The sequence below is a fragment of the Microtus oregoni genome, unplaced genomic scaffold (genome assembly GCF_018167655.1).
Source record: "Microtus oregoni isolate MIOR12 unplaced genomic scaffold, Mior012 000041F_ref0000270, whole genome shotgun sequence".
Lineage (NCBI taxonomy): Eukaryota > Metazoa > Chordata > Mammalia > Rodentia > Cricetidae > Microtus > Microtus oregoni.
The window spans coordinates 826192-851419 of record NW_024543208.1 but is presented as its reverse complement, the minus strand read 5'-3'; the positions used below and the strand labels follow the sequence as shown (position 1 = coordinate 851419).

The window sequence follows — 25228 nt, the reverse complement described above, 5'->3', positions numbered from 1 at the left end:
CCAGCAGCATTTATAATCAAATGTTTTTTTTAGCAGCTGTTGCGTCTTCCTCAGCTATCAAGCAATTTAAAGAAAACACATAATAATCAGTAATCAGACTCTCATGTTTTTCATTTTTACATGGCTTTATTTTAAACTCTATTTCTTTTATTTTTATTTTTAACTTTTGTTTTTTATAAGACTAACTTTTTCTGTGTATCTTTGGCTGTCCTGGCATTAATTCTGTATACCAGGTAGTTCTTGAACTCACAGAGATCAGCCTGCCTCTGCCTCCCAAGTATTGGGATTAAAGGTATGTGCTACCACTCCCAACTATTCTTTTTATTTTTTTATTTTAATGACTTTATCCTTTTTTCCTTTCTCTCCCAAGCCTATATATATATATATATATATATATATATATATACACATATATATATGTATTTTAAATTATAAAAACTTTCTTTAATAGAGGCTTATAACATGGAAGAGATTTGTCAGATAAAATGTAAAGTTTCCAACACACTGAAATATAAGCCGATAAGTCACCATAAATACAGCACCCGAAAATAAAAACTACAACAGCAAATTCACACGGTCCCTATAACAGCCATGATCTGACTTCACATGCTTTTAAGAGACGGCAAATATGGCCCACTGGATACAGAGCGCTCTAGGGCTTTGAAGTCACTCATTGGACAGAGTTGTGGCATTGGTGGCTCAACTTAAGAAGTAAAGCAGGTCCCAGCACTTCAGTATATTGAACATCCTTTAAATATCAAAGAGAGAAATAAGAAAACAAGATAATCACTCCATTAGAGAGACAGTAGGAAGCAAAGACAGCTGTGTAATGCTCATGGCTGAAAGGTGGCTCACCAGCTTCATTTCTTTGGCTTCTTGGGTAGTGGCCACCAGAACAGTAAGATGTGAGGTTCTGGTTCATGGATCATATAATGGACCCATCCTTGACTCTGCTGAAGACGAAGATTTCTCCATTCAGATTCAGACATCAAATGGGTTTTAGGGACCAACTTGGCTATGTCTTTGGGCAACATGACATGCCGGTACTCGAACTCCTCATCGTCTTATTTGTCCTAATAGTAAATCTGTTTGTGCGACGTGACTGCTCTGCCCGAGGGCGCCCAAATATAGATTTTTTCTTCACCTGAATTTATTTTTACTGTATATCTCTCTTTTACTGATCACGTGAGTTTTTACTTTGCTAAGCAGTATGGCCAGACTTAAAACCATGCCTTTGACAGCCAGATACATCCCATTCCTTAGCTTTCTGAGAGTCTAGCCTCATAGTGGAGGTACTGACCAGAGACATATTTATTGCCACCACTCTATGGAGTTTCAAGGCTTCTGCCACCACCACCAAATAGCATGCTGTTGACTATTCATTAACACAATTTAAGTGTTTTATTGCAGAACCTCTTAAAAGAGTTACATTTTTTTTTTTTTGGATCTAGAGTTGAATCAGGAAGCCTCTCTTAAATGACATGTGCTTGCCTCTAGCAATCTGAGCCCATCTGATAAAATGATGCTACCAGAAAGCCATGCTTAACTCTTTTCCTTTGTGTCTAGAATTATTTCCCAAACTCTCAGGTTTTAAGCAGATTTAGCTGTCCACATTGATGCCATTTGTTGACTAAGGCTTCAGTCCCGCCTGGGCCCACAGCTGTTCAGTCCCAAAGAAACACACAGAGGTCCACATTAACTCTAAACTGGTTGGTCTATTAGCTCAGGCTTCTTATTAACTCTTGTACCTCATGTTAGCCTATAATTCTTGTCTGTGTTAGTCACATGGCTTGGTACCTTATGTCAGTGAGGCCTTCTCATCTTTGCTAGTTTTGTGTCTGGCTTCCTTTGTGCCGACAGAAGACTGACTCTTTCCTTTTGCCAGAATTCTCCTGTTCTTGTTGCCCCACCTATACTTCCTGCCTGATTCCAGGCCAATCAGAATTTTATAAAAATAATACCAGTGACAGGATAAAAGACCATTGTCCCATGGCACTTTTGTATAAAATCCTTCAGCCAATAACCTTTTAGATACTGTCACATATTGGGCATGGTTTCAGGTAGTATAAGTGTAGGTGAAAAGCATGTGAAGCCCTGTTTTCTCCTGGATTCAGTTCCCAGTTGCCAGAGGCCAAAGAGGGCTGAGAATAGCTACACTTACTATGAGTTTATCCCCAAATAAATAAACATTTGTTATACTCCATTCTGGTCTGTTTTGGAATGCTTTGATATGCCCATAATTGTGTTAACGTTAAAACTTTCCTTTTTATTTAGACCAAAAAGGCAAATGTTATGAAATAATTCTCCTGTCCACTGTGAAAATGGGCTGCTTTTATTGTTAATAAAAGCTAACTGACAAATAGTTAGGCAGGAATTTTAGGGTAGAGAAAATGCTGTGAAGAAGAGTGGAGTCAGGAAAGTTGCACACTAGACACAGAAGAAGGAAAATGGGAACTTCAAAGATGGGGCAAATGAGCTTCAGGGAAGCAAATAGATAAGTAGAAATGGGGTAATTTAAGTGATAAGAGCTATCTGGAGAAAATATAGGCCATCAGCCATGCAGTTATAATTAATATTTAGTTTCTATGTGGTTATTTGAATAGTTGCTGGTAGGACAGAGAAACTTAGTTTATAGTTAGCTCATATTCTAACCTTGAATTTACAAAACGTACCTCATTTGAACATAGAGTAGTGACAGATGAATTTAACACAGACAATGCAGCAATTATCTTTTTACTAGGAAAATTCATAAATAGATACAATCCTATAAAGCCTGTTTTGTAAAGCTGTTTTGTAAAGACTCCGACTAATGAATGAGGAGACCAAGGTTTTTGACAAACCATTTAAACATGAGAAATGGCATGAACAAGAGCCTAAGTGAAAACATGGATCAGTTTGTAAAAAACTTTTACCAGAGTATGAGAGAGATATTATCAACAGACTCTGAATGAAAATATGGATGTAGACCTGGGAGAGGAACTCAATCATGTAACGAAGGACTACCTGGATCAAACTCTTAGGAAAAGTATGGGCCACAGCCTAAAAGGTCATCCTGTTTCTCAGTCTCAAATGAAACTGACCTGGCAGAAACCTGAGTCTCTGACTTCTCACTTACAATACTGCAGAACAGATTTCTATTGCTTAATGCATGACGATAGTGTTACTTTATTATGTGAGTATGATAAAACACAGCCTAATTTAATGAATGTAAAACTTCTTCTAAAAGAACGTCAAGATAAAGATTCATTTTCCATAGTAGATATAAAACTTCTTCCATTTCATATATTACAAAATAATCAATTTCATTTATAGCATTTCTTTCACACATGCCATGTTGAAATATTTCAGAGGGAAGACAACACATGGCCACGATATACAAAGTATTGAGAGAATAGAAACTAACATTGGCAAAATTGTATCTTCAAAGTGATCTTGGTTTTTCTGATGCAGTGATTCTCAAATACTTGGTGTATTTGGTTGCCTTAGATCAGTACTTCTCAACCTTCTTGAAGTCTTCATACAGTTTCTTGTGGTGACCCAAAACTACTAAATTTTGTTACCACTTCACAACTCTAATTTTGATATTGTTGTGAATCTAATGTAAATGTTTGTTTTTCTGATGATTTTGGGAGTTACAACCCACCGGTTTTGAACCACTGTTTTGGACTGCGCTCCCTTTCTACAAAGAGCACTACTTGGTACTTAACCTGTTCTTCAATTTGTAAGTTACCCTCTTGATAACACACTAGTGAAGTGAATGTACTATTTTGGTATTGAATATTGTAATTCTAATACATTATGGAATATCAGTTATTTTTTTCTACTAAAGAGTGCTCTCATAAACAGTGAGACATCTGGAGAATCAAAACTATTTCTTTGAAAGCTATCTATTACCTCATTCAGTAAGAAAACACAAGGAAAATTTCTATCTTTATAAATGTAATGGAAAAAAGTGGTGATGCATACCTTTATGCCAGTGCTAGGATCATATCACATATAAAGCGAGCTGCAAGTACCCAACCAGGCAAGTATGGAAAGTAAGCTCAGCATATAAGAGCTACAGAGACAACTATCTTAGAAGCAATAAAAGAAAATATAAATAAAGGGAAAAAAAGATGTAGAAGGAACTGCGGGCTGCTTCCTCCTGCCCAGCTACCTCAGGGCTAGCTTTACCCGAAATAATTACATGGAAACTGTATTCATTTAAATACTGCCTGGCCCATTATCTGTAGCCTCTTATTGGCTAATTCTAACCCATATTTAGTAATCTGTGTAGCACCACGAGGTGGCTTACCAGGAAAGATCTTAATCTGCGTCTGTCTTGGGTGGGAGAATCATGGCAACTGCCTGACTCAGCTTCTTTCTCCCAGTAATCTGTTCTGTTTACTCCGCCTACCTAATTGTCTGTCCTATTAAAGGGCCAAGGCAGTTTCTTTATTAACCAATAAAAGTAACACATAGACAGATGCCTCTCCCACCTCAAGAAGAAAAGAGAGAAAAATAAATTTGAAAAATACTTTGAAAAGTGACAACTGCACAACAGAGCATAACTTTGCTTTTAAAAAGCATCTTCATCATACTCTGATAAATTTTGAATAGGTACCAATATTAATTGTCCATTCAATACTTTAAATATAAAGAACAAAAATATCAGTTAGTAGATTTTAATATTATATGAGTGCATTTGAAACAAATAAATGAAACATGCTAGTAAGATCTAAGTTTTCTGGCTAAGTCGCTTTTTTTTTCTTTCCCCTTTACTTCCATTCTGCCCCATCTGAAAACCCATTAGATCAGTTATAGACATTGGACCCCAAAACACCATTTTTTACAAATCACCTTTTCTGGGTAAGTCATTTCTTCACTTTTGGTTAGATATCCTTCCTCTCCCATAAGTCACTATCAGGAAATCCAAAATCCTAATCTGGTATGGGAGATAGTTCTGTATATGTATTGCATTTATTAGTTAATGAATAAAGAAACTTCTTTGGGTCTATAGGAAAGCAGAACTTAGCTGGGCAGGGAAAACTAACCTGAAAGTTGGGAGAAAGAAGGTGGAGTCATTGAGAAACCAGGTAGCCCCACCAGAGACAGATGCTCGAAATTTACCCAGTAAAAAAACAGCCTCGTGGTGATGCACAGATTAATAAAAATGGGTTAAATTAATATAAGAGATAGCCAATAATAAGCAAGAGCTAATGGGCCAAGCACTGATTTAATTGATACAGTTTCTGCTTGGTTATTTCTGGGATGAGCTGCTGTGAAGCCGGTAAACAAACAAGCAATCTCATACAATACTATTCTAAGACTAAGGACCAAAATTCACTCATTCTTGAGACATCTTTGAAGATTATGTCTCTTGCTTACCAATTCGCTTTGCACTCACATCAACTTCATAACCCTCCCTGCACTCAGGCCAACTATAGTCATTACCATGTCCACAAGCTTAGCTACAGATCAGTGACTGTCAGACTTGCTTTCTTCAAAAACCAACTTTGGCATGATACTTTCCCCTCCTATCTTTGCTTTCATCAATCTCTGTAATTACAGGACTAACGCAAAAACTGTGCTTTTGGAGATATCTTTTCAATTAAACAGCTCATCCAGCAGCTCTTCCAGGTCTAAGCCAGGTTGCATATCTCCTGTCCTGGCCCAGCCCAAGAAAAGTCAGATTATTCCATCAGACACATAGCCAAAAAAATAAATTCATGTAGCTATGTAAAATAGATTTAAAAAGAAAAAAAAAGGAGAAAAAAATAAAGAGAAAGAAAATCCAGCATTAGTAACAATAAAAACAACATGAAGGACCAAAACAGCATGTCTTCTGATTATTCATATGTAGGTGTTCTCAGATGAGAGCTTCCTAGAAATCCAAGAGGTAGAAGGAAGAAGTTCAAGGAATATTGATAAAATTTATCAAACAATTAAAGAAGACATGAGCAAATGAGTCAGTGAATTTTAAGAAGAAAATAAAAGATACTCTATGATCAAGAAAATAAAAATACAGGTATGAAATATATTTCAGGATATCAAAACTCAATTCAGTAAAATGATATGGCAACCTAAAATTCGTCTCATTTGGCCAGAGAATGTTGCAAATGCTTAGTAAAGCCAGCTTAGTAAAGACACAGAAAACCTCTAAGAAGGTATAGTATGTTTAACAATGTGCTTATGTGCTATAGAAAGAAAATAAAATGAACAGTTGAAAAATAATAATATAAAGTTTTTAAAGAGAAAGTAAAGTGATATAAAGGGAATAAGCCTTGAAACTATAGGAAATAAACAGGGTGTCTAGATACTGTATGGTCTTTTGCTGACTTTGAATTTTTTAATTCTAATAAATTATATCTAAAAAATACCTGTTGAGAGATATTGGATTATGAAACTGCTAAATTAAGCCAACCTATGTATTTTAAAAATGGCTTCACTCCAGAATGGAAGTTGAGCAATGTATTTATTGGGGGAGAGTTTATACCTTTGTTTGCACATGAAACAAAATGTTATAATCTTAATGAAAATTAATAAAGAGGAGATTTGATCACGGGTGACCTTTTGAGGATATGGCTGCAAAGATGAGAGAAAAAGCATAAAGACTACAGGACATATGCCATATAAGCTGACCACTTAACATGGCATCAGCTCTGAGACTGGATGAGACATGATAAATATGGTTGGCTACAGAGTTTTATGACTTATTTTATTGCTTTTCATTCTTTCATATGGTTTTGATAGAGGTTGAGATATATAGTCTAAACAAACTTATAGTTAATAGTTGTCATTTGCCTGCTCAAACAGAAAACAGAAAGATTAACTTTAACTGACCCATGCACACTGAACATTCAAAACTTGTGTCAAGGCATATATATATGTGTGTGTGTGTGTGTGTGTGTATATATATATATATATATATATATATATATATATATATATTCATTCATATGTTTTTAAGGTTCATGTGTTTTCAAAAGCAAAGGACTAGATCCCAATAAAAGCAAATATCTCCCCGGGCGATGGTGGCACACGCCTTTAATCCCAGCACTTGGGAGGCAGAGGCAGGTGAATCTCTGTGAGTTCGAGACCAGCCTGGTCTACAGAGCTAGTTCCAGGACAGGCTCCAAAGCCACAGAGAAACCCTGTCTCGAAAAACCAAACCAAACATAACAAACAAACAAACAACAACAACAACAACAAAAAAAAAACAACACAAGTACCTCGGAAGGTGACCCAGCCTCTCAGAATGTCTCTTTGGGAGTTCTACAAAATTCTTCATCCAGTACAACTTCAATGCTGCTAAATGAATTGATCCAGGAGACTGGACAACAAGTAATATACCTAGTTCTCCCAGGATTTCATCATTCTCTCAAACTTCTCAGTGTCCCTCAAAGATGCCATGACATTTAAACAACAAGAAGAAGTCTAGAGAACATGATGCCCAGATTTCCAAGATTTGGGGGTGGGGTAATTAGTTTTGTTTCATTCAGTGTATTATGGATGTTAATCATCATTTACGAGGATTGCATGAAGGTTATGTTGGTCATTGTCAGGAAAAAAGATACAAAAATGTTATTAGATAAGTTGATCTCTTTCTGAAGGGGAAAAGAGGGATATAGTATAGAAATAATGGTATAAAAGAGTAGATATTTTATTCTACTATTGAACAACCACTTGTCTAAAGTAATTTAATTGGTATGGATTTTTCATATTGATACAAACAATATTATTTTTGCTATACTGTATATCTGTTTATTACTCTTGCTTATGGTATTATATCTATACAGCACATGTAATGTAAAGTTTTAGTCCTTGAAAGCTATTTATGATAATAAAAAGAAAGGATTCTCCTTAGCTATCAACACTATTCTGAGTGAGGTAACCCAGACCCAAAAAGATGAATATGGGATATACTCACTTATAATTGGTTTCTAGCCATAAATAAGGGTCATGGAGTCTACAATTGGTGATCCTAAAGAAGCTAAGAAAGAAGTAGAACCAAAGGAAAAACATATAGTTATCCTCTTGGCTATGGGAAGTAGACAAAATTGCCGGGGAGAAAATTGGGATCTTGGGGGTGGGGTGGGATGGGGGTAAGGGGAGATGGGGAGAGAAAAGGGAGAAGGGGAGGATGGGGGGAACTTGGGGAAAAAGGAAGATTGGGATAAAGGAAGGTAGGATAGGGGAGCACGGAAGCACAATTCTTAGTTAAGGGAGCCACCTTAGAGTTGGCAAGAGACTTGAACCTAGAGTGGCTCCCAGGTGCCCAAGCAGAGGTCCCCAGTTAGTTCCTTGGGCAGCTGAGGATAGGGAACCTGAAATGACCCTATCCTATAGCAATACTGATGAATATCTTGCATATCATCATAGAACCTTCATCTGGTGATGGATGGAGATAGAGACAGAGACCCACACTGGAGCACTGGACTGAGCTCCCAAGGTCCTAATGAGGAGCAGAAGGAGGGAGAACATGAGCAAAGAATTCGGGACCACGAGGGGTGCACCCACCCATTGAGACAGTGGAGCTGATCTACTGGGAGCTCACCAAGGCCAGCTGGACTGTGACTGAAAAAGCATGGGTTAAAACTAGACTCTCTGAACATGGCGAACAATGAAGGCTGATGAGAAGCCAAGGACAATGGCACGGGGTTTTGATCCTACGCAATGTGCTGGCTTTGTGGGAGCCTAGCCAGTTTGGATGTTCACCTTCCTAGATATGGACAGAGGGGGGAGGATCTAGGACTTACCACAGGGCAGAAAACCCTGACTGCTCTTTGGACTGGAGAGAGAGGGGGAGAGGAGTGGAAGGAGGGGGGGAAGGATGGGAGGAGGGGGAGAAGGGTGGGAGGAGGGGGAGGGAAATGGGAGGCTGGGAGGAGGTGGAAACTTGTTTTTTTTTCTTCCTTTTCTCAATAATAAATAAAATGAAAAAAAAAGATAGGAGAATAGTTAGTCATCTATAATATTCAAACTTATAGTCATTTTTGTTTGTTTTCAAAGTCAAAGTGATACATATTTTAAATAGACGATCTTCAAACACTTCAAAACCATATAGAATACAGCATTTAAAATGTTTTAATAATATGAGTCTTTTCATGACAGTGAGACATGTCTGCCCCTGTAAGCACCAATTTACTTTAAAAAGAGATGGTTGACATACAAGAATGTCTTTATGGTTTTTTTTTTCATTTTGCTAAAGTTGGTCACTAGGTAAGAAAATGCCATTGCCTCAACTATTAACAATTTGCTGTCTCAATTGGACAAACAGGACAAAAAAGGTCACTGTAAAACTTTGCCAAGACAATGTAAGACAGTCCTTTGAAAATTTATATTCCATAAAAAAGACTCTCAGATAATACAAGACTGGAGACTGAGGATGGATGCCCCAATGTTACAGAAGAACCTTTAATGACTGTAAAGGCAGTCAGCTATCTCTGTTGTTTCAAATTTTTTGGAAAAATTCTGTATATTTATTAAATGCAAATAGATTAGACTCTGAGAATGTAATTCTTACATGATAATTATTCTAATTGTATATAGTTTTATTATATTAAAGTTAAAACAATTCCTTTTTATTTATACAAAATTGCAGAAAATTGTTGTGTATTTGTCCACTGTATGAATATGTATTTTCTGTGATTGGTTACTAAAAAGCTGAACAATCAGTAACAAGACAGGAAGTATAGGTGGAATTTCTGGGGAAAGAAAGGTATAGAAGAGCAAACTAGATGTACAGGAGATATTAGGTGATATGGAGTAAAAACAGAGGGTACAAGATAAAAAAAAAGAGTAAATGCCATATGATCGAAAGCAGATTAATATAAATGGATTAATTTAAGTTATAATACCTAGTTTGGGACAAGTCTAAGATATAGGCTGAACTTCCATAATTAATAAGGAGTCTTAGTACCATTATTTGGGAGTGGATTGGAATGACAAAAAAAAAAAAGATTCATGACAGAAAAACTCATTATCCAAATTAGAAAACTCAGTGGAAATTCTTACAAGTAGAATGAATCAAACAAAAGATAGAATATCAAGATGCAAGATAAAGTAGACTCTCTAGATTGAATAATCAAAGAAAAGAAAAAATAAAAACAAAGGAATCTACTATATAGAAAATTCCAAACTCCACAGAAATACCAATTCCTTAAACTATAATTATAGAAGAGTCCTGGTCATTGGAATAGGCAATATTTTTAAACATGTTATAGAAAGAAGAAAATACAAACAAACAACAATTTTCCAAATTTAAAGAAAGATATAACTAAATAGATATAAAAAGCACATAGAATTCCAACTACACAAGACAAAATAAATTATACTTAGAGAAAATAGTAAATATGAAAATCCTCTTTGACCTGCCCTTATTCAAATAAGAGATTACTTTGTGACAAAATTTTGCTAGACATTTGTATTCTTTGCTGCATTTAAAAATTGGAAAAGATAGTGTTGTTTTTATAATTATGTCAACATTTTATAAACACAATAGTTGTTTTTCTCTGATTAAAATGATCATCTTTGTAAATTTACTAAACAAGCTATATACATCACTGTGAATGTCTACCACTGTACTCAAAGTCAGCTAAAAATATATAAAAAAGGAGTCCTTGTGTGTCTGTTGCTCTTGTGAGAGGATGCTTTGATAAGTTTTTCTGAGTTATTATTTGTCTGTTTGATAAGGACAAGTGTATTCTGGGCCATTTTAGTCTCTTGTCATTTTCCTAAGTATAAGTATTACAATTATGATGTGTTATTTCTCTCTGTACCAATGGGTAATAAAGATGCTGCTTTGAACTATGGCAGGAATGAATTTAGTTAGGAAAACTAAACTTAAATAAGAAAGTAGGTGGAGTCAGGCAGTTGTTGTGGGCCTACCTCCCACCCCTGCCAAAAAGCAAGATGTAAGGTAACAAATCACAAGCTTCATGGTAAAATATAAAATAATAGAAATGGGTTAATTTAAGATGTAAAAGATATCTAGGAATACACCTGAGCTGTTGGCTAAACAGTATTGCAATTAATATAGTTTTATGTGATTATTCATGTCTGGGTGGCTGGGAAATGAAAGTGCAGTTTCTGTTTACACAACTACATATTTGAAAAGTCTCAGAGACTTAGAAATATATACTCCTTTTTCTATAAACTTTCAACCTATAGTTTGACCTGGATACAAAAATCATATCCATTGCATATCCAATAATTTCTTAAAAATCCCCAATAGCACAAGTATGCACAAGATATAAACATGGTATTTGAGTTTTAATAGAGTGATGACACATATATTTAATTTCAAAAGCTAAAATCAAAACTTATCTAGAAGAAAATACAATGGTGCCTGTATACTTAGGAGCCTTTTCAGAAACAGTGTTTCTAAATCAGTATTTTTTTTAGTTTGACTTTTGTCTAGGATTGACATTTTTCAACTTTCTAATGGTTCTTTAACTTATTAATAGCACCAAGCATAAAATAATTTTATAATAATAGTTATTGATTTTTAACAATTTAATCATGTTATTTGTAGTCAAATTAATGCTATATTTGAGAGTTCCCTAGTCTATACCTATGATTTTCAACAATAACTAAAGTTATGAGGTTAGGAATTTAGAAGTATTTGTAGTTTTCTATAGTTACTGCAGTTTTACAGCAGAGACTATTCTTCACATTATTCCCTAAAGTGGGCCATTAGTTTTCTGCTGAACAGTTGCTTACTGTGGGAATCTATTCCATTTTGGAGCAGCATCAACAGCTGGAAGATTCCAGTTTATATGCTTGGTCTGTGACTGCCAACTTCTTTTCCCAGTACTTACTCTACATTGCATAACTATAGAGCAATTTTATTTTTTCCTTTGCACAATATTTCCTCAAATAAATTATTTACACAATCATTTATTTATAAATTTAAAATGAGTATATAATATGTTTGTCAGGCATAATTAATAATATATGCTTATCAAAGGCAGGAACTTACCTTGCAAGTTGTAAATATGTGTGAAAATGTTTTAAGTAAACATACAGATTGCCCTATGTGTACAATGGGACAGATTATTATTCTGTTATGTTCCATTTTCCATAAGTAAGTATTTTAAAATTATCTTTTATAACTGCTCCACTCAGCAGAATTATTCTTCATTGCTGGGGAGCTGCTGAGGTGTTAGACTTAGCAAGATGTCCATAGTTGAGCACATGAATATACATTTGTTCTACATTTTATCCACTTAATGGTTCAATTCACGATTAAGATTTATCTTCCCACATCAAATAATGCCACTGAAAAAAAATTATTTGATAACAAGCTCAGGAGCCTTTCTTCTAAGTGATTATAGATTTGTTTAAGCTGACAACAGAAACCATAATAAATACCTACTAGTGTATAATTTAAAGCTTTAATCTTATTGTGATAAGTTAATGTACTTAAGTCAAATAGATTTTTGTAAATTACATTTATCAAGGTGCAATTTTTAACTCTGGAAAACGAAAATCAAGCATTTGCCTATCATTCTTTCATTTTAAAGCAAAAAATGACTAACAGAAGTCAAGATATAGATATTTGTGAAACACTGGTGGGCAAGAATAACAACAGCCTAGAAAAAGAGCCAAACCACATCAAGGAGAATGTCATACCTAAGGTCTAAGATGAAGACGGTGTCTCATATGGCTAACGATGGATAATATTTTCAATAACTTAAATGAAGGACGATCATTCTCTGGCTGACATTATCCAGAATACTTTACCCTACATATGTGTTGTGTTTACATGTCAGCATCACTAAACCTTCACTTCCTCAGCTTTCTCTAAGGCAAAACAAGGAAAGGATAATCTGTCACAATCCCTATTATATGCCTGTGCCATCAAATGCAACAAAAATGTGTAGTCATGCCAACATTCTCCATGCCTATTACTCTCTGCTGTCATGAAGGTTATGTGACCAGATCCTCCTGCTATGACTTCCAGTCATGGTAGACTATAGCCTTGAACTGAACTGAAAATCAGAATATTCCCTTGCTTTGTTAAGCTACTGTTGTGAGACTATTTTATCACTGAACAAGAAAATAAACTGAAACAATATTATATATATATATATATATATATATATATATATATATATATATATCACTTTGACATTCTATTCCCAAAGCAAAAACCATTGCTACACAGAAGAAAAGTGACATCGACAACTCCCATATAAGATAGTTTTTCAGTTTGTTTATATTACCATAAACGATTTGCATGGTAGAAGTGAGGTAAAGGGCAGAGAGATACCATCTGTTCCTGAAAGGTGTTATTGTGGCTATGTCTGATGCCTTGAATGGCTTCCTGATTATGAGTGTTTCACAGTAACTGTGATATCATGAACATGCTAATGGAATCTAGAACTGAAGTTTCCTTGGACTGTGTCCTGAGTAGAACCATTGGAAGTTCCCCTGAAAGAGGAATATATATTTAGTTTCTTTAGTCTTACCAATGCATCTTATGTTATTTAATATTCAATAAGATGCCTCTTTAGATTTCCGGTGCTCGAATGTGGGTCTCTGTCTCTGTTTCCTTTCATCGCCTGACGAACGTTAATATTCAGGAGGATGCCTATATATTTTTCTTTGGGTTCTCCTTCTTATTTAGCTTCTCTAGGATCACTAATTATAGGCTCAATGTCCTTTATTTATGGCTAGAAACCAAATATGAGTGAGTACATCCCATGTTCCTCTTTTTCTATTTCCATCCATTTGCATGCAAAATTCAAGAAGTCCTTGTTTTTTACTGCTGAGTAGTACTCTAATATGTATATATTCCATACTTTCTTCATCCATTCTTCCGGAAATCTCAAGGTCCAAATCAGGAGCAGAAGGAGAGAGAGCAAGAGCAAAGAACTCAGGACCGCGAGGGGTGCACCCACACACTGAGACAATGGGGAAGTTCTATTGGGAACTCACCAAGGCCAGCTGGCCTGTGTCTGAAAAAGCCTGGGATAAAACCGGACTTGCTGAACATAGCAGACAATGAGGACTACTGAGAACTCAAGAACAATGGCAATGGGTTTTTGATCCTACTGAACGTACTGGCATTGTGGGAGCCTAGGCAGTTTGGTTGCTCACCTTACTAGACCTGGATGGAGGTGGGTGGTCCTTGGACTTCCCACAGGGCAGGGAACCCTGATTGCTCTTTGGGCTGACGAGGGAGGGGGACTTGATTGGGGGAGTCAGATAAGGGTGTCAAATCCATTGGAGCTTAGTTCACTGTCAGTTGTGAGCCACCCTCTTTGGTGCCATGAAACAAATTCAGTCATCTGTAAGAATAGCAGGAACTTTCCCCATTATTTTTTACAACATGAATGTGCTTCTTTAATATTGATGCTATTTCTTAGTATTAAAACTAGTTTTACTAACACCATTTAGTTGAAAAAGGCTTTCTAAAGATGAGTGTCTACTTTGAAATAAGTATTAATATGAAAATGAAAACTGAACACCAAAGCAGCCAAAAGCCTTCACATATGATCTATACTGTCTTTAGGATGCCAGTACAATGGTGGCACAGGACACATTGCAGTGGCCAATAAATATCTGCGTTAACTTGAGGCCAACCTCAAGGAGAACAAGTCAATGCATTGCACTGACTAGATGGCCAGGAGCTAGAGACTGAATAGCCCAGACACCTATGTTAGAATGAAATAGGACTAACAATGACTAAAAAATTAAAATCAATAAAATGATTACTGAACATATTCTGCTATACTCATAGATCAATTTGTTGTCCAGCCATCATTACGAGGCTTCCTCTGGCACCAGATTGGAGCAGGTACAGAATTCCACAACCAGTTAATATGTGACGAAATTCTAAGTTAGATGACTCCATAAGGTCCCTCCCCTTAGAGACAGATCAGGGAATACCACAAAGGAAGGGAAGGAAGATTGTAGCAGTCAGAGAAGATGGAGGACACCAAAAGAACTTGGCCTACTAAATCAATTAAGCAGGGTTTACAAGGGTTCAAAGAGACTGAAGTGGCAAATCCTGTGCCTACATGGGTCTGGAATAGGTCCTCTGGGCCTATGTTATGGCTGTTAGTTTCCTGTTCTTATGATACTCCCAAGAGTAGGAGTGGATATATCTCATATCTTGGAATCTTAGGATACTTTTGAGTCTGTTTTACTTCTACTAGGTTGCCTTGTCCAGCCTCAATATGATTGCTTTTGTCTTGTCTTGTTGAATCTTGTTTTGTGCTCTCTGCCGTCTTTTGGAGATGACCTGCTCTTTTGAAGAAGGAGAGCGGGAGTGGACTGTGAGTGTGTGCATGGGTGGTGGAGCTGTGAGTAGTGGAGAAAGGGGAAACTGGTTGGAATGTATTGAAAAGAAATGAGAGCTTAAATTGATAATAATTTTGTATTATAAGTTTATCAATTCTTTGAAAGATATTTAACATTTGAAATTGGATTAGTGAAACATCAACTAATTCCCTGACTATGGGAATTACAAAACTCAATTTAAAAACATAAAATATGACCAATCTACTATGAAATATCATGTAAACCTAATGAATCCCCAGAGTATGGAGTATTCTACTTTTGTATGTTAAGTATAGCGTCCATGTAATGCTTCATTCATGAGACTAAATGATAAAATATATATTTAATTTTAATCAGGTTGCATGGACTTGTTTTAAGAAGTTCCTTTTTATTCCAAGTCCATTTTTTTTGATTTAGGTGTTCCACTGGCCATTAATTAAAATCATGCTCATTTTTATCTGAAGTGAATGCATTAGAATTAATCTCTGGAGCAAACTAGTTGTGGTAATGCAGACTAGACAGAAGTTAATCCCTTTAGGTGTAATTTGCTTTTACTTGTCTGATGATCCCTTTGGTATTGACACATATAAATCTTTTTAATTGTTGTGACAGTTAGACATTAAACAAATAGTCTCTGTTTAATGATTCTTCTCTTACACTCTCCCTTTTCTTTCTTTCATTTTTCTTTCTTTTGTCTTTCTATTTTCTTTCTTTTTTTCCTGTCATTCTTTCCTTTCTCAAATCCTCATGCCTGTAAATAAATGTCACACCATTGTTTTTAACTTATTATTGTTTAGTTTGTTATGTTTTGTTATCTCTTAGAGCATGTTCTTTTATAAAAAGAGGAAGAAAGAAGTGGGTCCAGACATGAGGTGCAGAGGAGTTGGGAGCTGTAGAGATGGGAAAGAATAAACAGAATATATTGTGTGAGAAAAGAAATTGTTTTCAATAAATGAGGTGAATGACAAATGAGAAATAGTATACATATTTTAATGTTCATATTTCCCAGAAAATTAACACCACCAGACTGTCACACACCTCTAGACTCTTGACTTTACTACTCATATGCCTCAGTTTGCTTCTTGGCTTCCTATAGTTTCACTGTCTCTATAAAGTATGGAGTATTACAATTTGGCTACAATTTTGCTTAGTTTGGGGATTTACTATTTACATTGCATTATCCTTCGGATCCTTACTTGAAATATATCTGAACCATCAGCAGGAAGATGTGCATACCATGTATAATTGGTGTAATTTCTTATGAAGAATCAATTTCATTTTTTTTCATTTTATCAGTTCTTCAAATGTACAAAAATACCTTTAAAGAAGTGGTAAAGCCATGCTAGTACATCAGTAGTCTATAACTCTAGTATACAACACAGCAATAAACATATTAAATATGTATCAATAGCGTTGAAAGAAATTTCACTGCAATGTTATGACATTTGAAAGCTGCTGAGCCTATTACATAATGACTGTTCATGTATTTGTGTGTTTATTATTTTCCCTGAAACATCAACAAGGAGATCAGTTATGCAGTTTTTCAGTCTAAGCTGCAAGAGTTTGTAATAAGAGAAGTTAAAGGTTAAGTTATTAATTTTAGAGATTTCACATTATGTAGGCACTCAGTGATATGAATTTTTTCTTAGTACTCCCTCCATTTTATTGCATAGATGAAGATATAATGTGTTTTGTTTTCATTTATTATTATAACTTTGATTCAGGGGTGTGTTGTTTACTCTTCATATATCTGTGTACTATCTTTTTCCTCTTGTTGTTGATATCCTGCTTTAATTCATGGTCTGAAAGAATGCAAAATGCTATTTCTGTTTTTCTGTGTTTGTTGACACTTGCTTTGTGTCACAAAATGAGGTCTGCCTTGGGGATAGTTCCATGGGCTGAGAAGAAAAAAAGTATTATATTTAGTGGCTATGTATATTTTGTACATATATGTTAATTCCATTAGATGATGATGTCTTATATTTAAGATCTAAGTTTTTTTATTTTCCAAGATTATTGTCCATTGGTAAATGTGATTGTCAGAAATCACTCCCTATTACTATATTGGGGTGAATTATTGATTTTAAATTCAATAGTTTTTACTTATGAAGTTGGGTGCTACTGTGCTTTAGGGTACTATATTTTGTTGGGTTGTGTTTAAATGAAACTTAAGTGTCCCAAATTATGTCGTCTGATTAATTTGTGTTGAAGTGTGTTTTGTCAGATATCAGAACAGTGCCATTTGCTTGTTTCTTAAGTTCTTAAGAATACCTTTTTCAATCCTTTTACCCTAGGGGGGTGGTGTATCATTGATCATGAGGTGTATTTCGTGTAGACACCAAATATTCTGTGCTATTTTCTGATCATTCTGCTAAGCTGTCCCTCTTTGAGGAAGTTGATATTGCTAATATTTTTTCTCATTTTTATTTTTTTTAAAAAAACAAACTATCTTTTTTTTTCATCATAAATACCAACTCAAGTTCCCACTCCCTTCCCTCCTCCCATTCCTCCACTTACTCACTACCCCAGCCCCCATTTGCTGCTCAGAACATTGTTTTGGAGAAGGTCCAAGGTCCTCCCTACTATATCTAGCCTGAGCAAGGTATACATCCAAAGAGAACAGGTTTCCAAAAAGTCAGTACATGCAGTAGGGATGAATCCTAATGCTACTGCCATTCACCCCTCATTATGTCCCAGCCATGCAACTGTCAACCACATTAAGAAGGACTAGATTGAATTCTCAGTATTCCTCATTGTCCGCTATGTTCAGCTAGTCCGGATTTATCCCATGCTTTTTCAGACCTAGGCCAGCTGGCCTTGGTGAGGTCCCAATAGAACATCCCCATTGTCTTAGTGTGTGGGTGCACCCCTCGTGGTCCTGAGTTCCTTGCTCGTGCTCCGTCTCCTTCTACTCCTGATTTGGACCTTGAGATTTCTGTCCGGTGCTCCCCTGTGGGTCTCTGTCTCTGTCTCCTTTCATCGCCTGATGAAGGTTAATATTCCTGAGGATGCCTATGTGTGAATACTATGTGGAATACTGAGAATTCAAGAACAATTGCAGTGGGTTTTTGATCCTACTGCACGTACTGGCTTTGTGGGAGCCTAGGCAGTTTGAATGCTCACCTTACGAGACCTGGATAGAGGTGGGCAGTCCTTGGGCTTCCCACAGGTCAGGGAACCCTGATTGCTCTTCGAGCAGATGAGGGAGGGGGACTTGATCGGGGGAGGGGGAGGGAAATGGGAAGCGGTTGTGGAGACGAGGCAGAAATCCTTAATAAATAAATAAATTAAAAAAAAAAAGAAGGACTAGATTGGACCTATGCTTTTTCCCAGTCTTGTTGGAGTTGAAGAACTTCCATTAGCTTATGTAGACTGTTACAGTGGGTGTACTCATCATGGTCTTGACCTCTTTGCTCATATTCTCACTCCTTCCACTCTTCAACCGTAATTTGGGTTCAGTGTTCCAATTTAGGTCTCTGCCTCTCTTCCCGTTAGCTTCTGGATGAAGGTTCTTTGGTGATATTTACCAAATTCATCAGCCTGAATATAGGGCAAGGCCAGTTCAGGCACCCTCTCCTATATTGCTTAGACTCTTAGCTGGGGTCATCCTTGTTAATTCCAGGGAATTTCTCTAGAACCAGGTTTTTTGCTAGCCCCATAATGGCTCTCTTAATCAAGACATCTCTTTCCTTGCTCTCTTCTCTGTCCTTCCTCCATATCAACTACCTCATTTCCTCAAGTTCTCCTTCCCCCTCCCTTTTTCCCCACCTTTTCCCCTTCTATCCTCTATTCTACCTCCACCCACATGTTCCCAGTTTTGTCAGATGCTTTTGACTATTTCAACTTTCCAGGTGGATCTATGTATGTTTTTCTCAGGGTTCACCTTGTTACTTAGCTTCTCTAGGATCATGAAATATAAGCTCAATATCCTTTGCTTATAGCTAGTATCCACTTATGAGTACATACCATATTCATATCTTTGGGTCTTGATTACCTCATTGGGGATGGTGTTTTCTAGTTCCATCCATTTGCATACAAATTTCAAGATGTCATTGTTTCTTACCACTGAGTAGTACTCCAATGTGTAAATGTGCCACAAAACAAAAAACCCAGAACAACCAAAACAATCCCGTACAAAATAGAAAATTAAAAAGGCATCACTATCCCTGACATCAAGCTCTATTATAGAGCTACAGTAATGAAAACAGCTTGGTATTGGCATAAAAACAGAGACATTGACAAAGGGAATCAAATTGAAGACCCGGGTAGTAACCCACACTACTATGAACACATGATTTTTGACAAAGAAGCTAAAATTATAAAATGGATAAAAAGAAAGAATCTTCAAATGGTGCTGGCATAACTGGATGTCAACATGTAGAAGAACAAAAATAGGTCCATATCTATCCCCAAGCACAAAACTCAAGTCCAAATGGATTAAAGACCTCAATATAAATCTGATCATATGGAACCTAATACAAGAGAAAGTCAGAAGTAACATTCAATGCATGGGAACAGGAGACCACTTCCTAAGTATAACCCCAGCATCACAGACAATTAGAACAACAATAAATAAATGGGATCTCCTGAAACAGAGAAGTGTCTGTAAAGCAAAAGACCCAGTCCATAAGACAAAAAGGCAGTCTACAGAATGGGAAAAGATCTTCACCAACCCCACATCAAACAACGGACTGATCTCCAAAATATTTAAAGATCTAAAAAAAAATTGACATCAAAATTCCAAATATCACAATTTAAGAAATGGGGTACAGAATTAAACAGAGAATTTTCAACAGGAGAATTTCAAATGGCTGAAAGATATTTAAGGAAGTGTTTAACGTCCTTAGCCATCAGGGAAATGCAATTAAAAACATCTCAGGGATACAATTCCACCCATGTCAGAATGGCTAAGATAAAAAACATTAATGATAGCTTACGAATGATATGATGTGGAGTAAGGGGAGTACTCATCCATTGCTGGTGGGAATTCAAACTTGTACAATCAACCTACCTGAGTTCTTTGTTTTTTTATTAATTAAATTTCTTTTTTTATTACTTTATAAATAATACCAATCAAAATTACCACTTCCTCCCCTCCTCCCACTTTGCACCCACTCCCCCACACCCTCTCCCCCCAATTTCCTCTATCCTAAGAGAGGACTTACCTTTGGGAAGTCCAAGGCCCTCCCCCTCTACATCCATGCTTAGAAAGGTATGCATCTAAAGAGAATAGGTTCCCAGAAAGCCAGTACATGCAGTAGAGACAAATCCCAGCGCCATTATCATTGGCGCCTCAGTCTGCTCCAATTGTCAGCCACACTCAGAGGGTCCAGTTTGATTCAATACTCATTTAGTCCCAGTCCAACTTAAGTTGGTGAGCTCCTATTATCTCAGACATATTACCTCAGTGGGTGAATCAACTTCTTGTGGTCCTGACTTGCTTGCTCATATTCTCCCTTCTTCTACTCTTCAACTGGACCTTAGGAACTTAACCCAGTCGTCCAATGTGGGTCTCTATCTCTATCCCCACCTGTCGCCAGATGAAGGTTCTATGGTGATATTCAGGCTAGTCATCAGTCTGACTACGGGACAAGGCCAGTTCAGGCACCCTCTCCTCCACTGCCCAGGGTCCTATCTGGGATCATCCCTATGGACTCCTGGGAAACTCCCCAGAGCCAATCATCTTGCCAACCCCAAAATGGCTCCCTCAATTAAGATATCTCCTTCCCTGATCCCATATGCCCATTTTCTCCATCTCAACCATCCCACTTCCCCAAGCACTCCCTAATCCTCCCCTTCTTCCCTATCTCTCCCCCTCTCCCATTCCCCCACTCCCACCTGCATACTCCCAGCTTTGGTCTGGGGATTTTTATCAACTTCCAATTTTCAGAAGGATCATTATATGTTTTTCTTTGGGTTCACCTTATTACTTAGTTTCCCTAGGATCAAGAACTATAAGCTCAATGTCCTTTGTTTATGGCTAGAATCCACTAATGGGTATATACCGTATTTATATTTTTGGGTCTGGGTTATCTCACTCAGGATAGTGCTTTCTACTTCCATCCATTTGTATGCAAAATTCAAGTTGCCATTGCTTATTACAACTGAGTAGTACTCTAATGTGTATATGTGCCACTCCTTCTTTATTCATTCTTTCATTGAGGGACATCTAGGTTCTTTTTAGGTTCTGGCTATTACACATAATGCCCCTATGAACATAGTTGAACAAATGTTTTTTGTAGTATGATTGGGTATCTCTTGGGTATATTCCCAAGAGTGGTATTGCTGGATCCTGAGGAAGGTAGACTCCCAATTTTCTGAGCAACCACCACACTGATTTCCAAAGTGGTTATACAAGTTTTCATTCCCACCAGCAATGGATGATTGTTCCCCTTACTCCACCTCCTTTTCAGCATAGGCTATCATTGGTGTTTATGATTTAGCCATTCTGACAGGTGTAAGATGATATCTCAAAGTTGTTTTGATTTGTATTTCCCTGATAGCTAAGGAAGTTGAACATGTCCTTAAGTATCTTTAGGCCATCTGAACTTCTTCTGTTGAGAATTCTCTGTTCAGTTCAGTATCTCATTTTTAAATTGGGTTATTTAGAATTTTTAATGTCTAGATTCCTGAGTTCTTTATATATTTTGGAAATCAGACCTTTTTCTGATGTGGGGTTTGTGAAGATCTTCTCTCAACCAGTAGGTTGCCTTTTTGTCTTAATAACTGTGCTTTTTGCTTTACAAAAACTTCTCACTTTCAGGGTGTCCCATTTATTTATTGTTGCTCTTATCATCTGTGCTACTGAGTTTATACATAGGAAGTGGTCTCCTGTGTTGGTGCATTGCAGGCTACCTCCTAATTTCTCTTCTATTAGGTTCAGTGTGGTTGGATTTATATTGAGGTTTTTAATCTATTTGGACTTGAGTTTTATGCATGGCAATAGATATAGATCTATTTTTATTCTTCTACAGGTTGAAATCCAGTTATGCCAGCACCATTTATTAAAGATGCTTTCTTTCTTCCACTGTATAATTTTAGCTTCTTTGTCAAAAATCAGGTGTTCATAGGTATGTCGATTAATATCCGGCTCTTCAATTTGATTTCATTGGTCAATGTCTCTGTTTTTATGCCAGTACCAAGCTGTTTTCAGTACTGTAGCTCTGTAATAAAGAAGAACATTCTTACATCAAGTCCTGGAAATGATACAGAAATAAAATTGGCAAACAGCATACACACACACACAGAGAAGTATGCTCACACTCAGAGATATGCACACACAAGTGTACACAAACACACAAGTATGTGTATGCCTGTATGTATACGTGTGTCTTAAAGGGATGGTCTCCAAGATCATGAAGAAGATGTAAGCAACTAGTGAAAAGCAATGAGTGTGCATGGCACGGTAATCAATGTTCCTAAGACCTAAACTTAAGACCAATACAGGATCCCAGAATGCAATTACAAGAACATTGAACAGCTTTCATTGCCACCTCTGCCTTGGAAGGTAGGTTTCAGGCAACCTTGTCAATGCAATCTCTGTAAAACCAATATTAAGGTTTAAACCCACTCTAATTTGCATCTCCTTGGCTCCCTAATTCTGATCAGGTCTTGATGGAGGTCTGTGGTAAAGATTTCAGTTGTCAATGTTAATACAATTTGCAAATGACTAGTGTCTTATGTCATTTCTACAAATAAATGTAAGGCAAAACTAGTGCAGAAACACACATACCATATAAACAAAATATTCCAAAACCTTTGCAAAATGAAATGTTTCGTTAACAATATCAATAGTAAGATACATTACTGAGTGGTTTATGTTCTACTGTGGTGCATTACTGTACCTGGATAGCTTATAGAGATGATATATCAGGATATATCATTATTTAGCTCAAAATTATTTGTATTGAGAGTTAATATAAATTAGGCAAAGTATGATGCTTGTTAGAACACTTACCTAAGTTATTAGCCCTTGCTGTACATTCCCTGTACTCTGCTTGCCTCCTGGAAAAAAAATATTTGCAAGAATAGAATTACAGAAATAGAAACAAATCAATTCTTGGTTTAAAATTCTGAAAATTAGTTTATACTGATTATGTAAATAAATAACTGTTTTTTTGGCCTACGTTGCTTAGATACAGCAAAGAAGAAAAATCTACATTATTCTTGGTTTACTGAAAGTCTGTCTGATAATTTCCAGCCAATTGTATTCCTCTCTATGTTACTAATACTAAGGTTAACAGGTTCTTGTACTCAAAACACTTCTTATCTACACCTGTCTCTCCAACCAAATTCTGATCTCTGAGATGCCACTCAAAGTAGTTTGTATTGGAATTCATGCTATTGCAAAATCCATTTGCAATTTTAGTGAAAAAAAAATCCTAATTCAAGATATTGGCAGCTGTGAGCAAATCCCTGTAGGAACAAGTTAGCCATATCCGATAATTATCACTAGTTTGATTTCCATTTCTCAAACTTCTCCATATTTAGAATTTAGTGTTATGCATAAGTATGCATAAGAAATATGGTGTATTTATTGATACCTCTTTAAAAGTGGTGTAATTAATGAAAAATTCATCAGTCAAGTGATAGTGACTTTAAAGAATTTCTTCAATTTTCATGTATGTTATTTAACTTTCATTTATTTTTATGAGATTTCTATAACAGATTTTAATTTAAATAATGGATTAAAAATATTTATCATTAATAAATAATTAGATTTATTAATCTAATTTAATAATAACTCTTACTTTTTCATTAATTAATTAATTTTTCTGCAGCTTAACCCTAGTAGGAAACTACAAATTGTTTTGTATGTATATTTTGTCAGATAAAGTATTATTGTCTCATTTATCAAGCTACAACTCACTGGATATATTTTTTAGGACCAGTTGCCTTGGGGGATCTTTATTTAACAGTGGAGTATCTCTTAGGAAACCAAAGAGACAACTGAAAGCAAGTCAGGTAAACGGAGGCATTGAGCATTCTCTCTGTACTTCTTTGGGCAAGAGTACAGGAAGCAAGACTTAAAGCATAGACAACTAAATTCACAAATGACTAGACAATAAATTTATTGAAATAGTTTAGAATAGTTATTAATAAATAGTATTTGAAGACTATATAGTTATTATGAGATATTTGTAGAAAATTATGATTAATTAATTTAATTTCTGTAACAATTCAGGATACAGAATAGACAAGCAAATACTCATTAACTGAACCTAAAATGTCATAAATTAAATCTTTAGAGAAAGAAGACATTAATTTGAAAAAAATTATATTCTAGATAAGAAATTTGGGAAATCAGTTTATATGAAAAAGTATAATATAAGCTCTATAGAGTGCAATAATGACTTTTACTACATGTGATTAACACAGACATTCACATGAATAGTGTGACATAGTTGGTTGAGAACAAGAAACAAATGCAAGGGACTGGAGAGTTCGCTCAGTGTTGAAAAATACTAATTGTTCTTGGCAAAGGACACAAATTTGACTCGCAGATCCTACATTATTATTTACAATTTTCTTCAATTACAGTTACCAGGGATATTAAGCCCTCTTTTGACTTCTGTGGCCAACAGGCATACACATGGTACATGCAAGCAAAATGCTTATAGTAATAAAAATTATAAGATATGTAAATCTAAAAAAATGTGAATATATGCTTTTTTATTTTGTATAAATAAAAAATTATGATTTCTGTTAAGATATAAAACTTTTTTCACATTATTGTTCCAACTAAGATTATTCTTGAAGAGTGTTCACTAATGGATTTCAAACCTGGTATGCATAAGACTGGTGACAATGTAAACTCAAAATGAACAGTTGGCAAATTCAATTTTGTCCATGGGCATTGGAAAATAAACATTAAATGCTTAACCGAGATTTAGAAGGGCTTATTTGGCATCTTTTGCTTTTGGAACAATTCCAGGAGCTAAATCAACCTTTGCAGTCT

General features: G+C 35.9%; 1 protein-coding gene across 1 annotated transcript; it reads right to left on the bottom strand.

Moving 5' to 3' along the window:
- Window positions 1-860: 860 nt before the first annotated feature.
- Window positions 861-20472, bottom strand: LOC121433778 (cyclin-dependent kinases regulatory subunit 1-like). The gene is given in 2 exon segments (XM_041632357.1): window positions 861-1144; window positions 20436-20472. Coding segments are annotated over 2 exon segments (321 nt in total).
- Between the last annotated feature and the right edge of the window lie 4756 nt (window positions 20473-25228).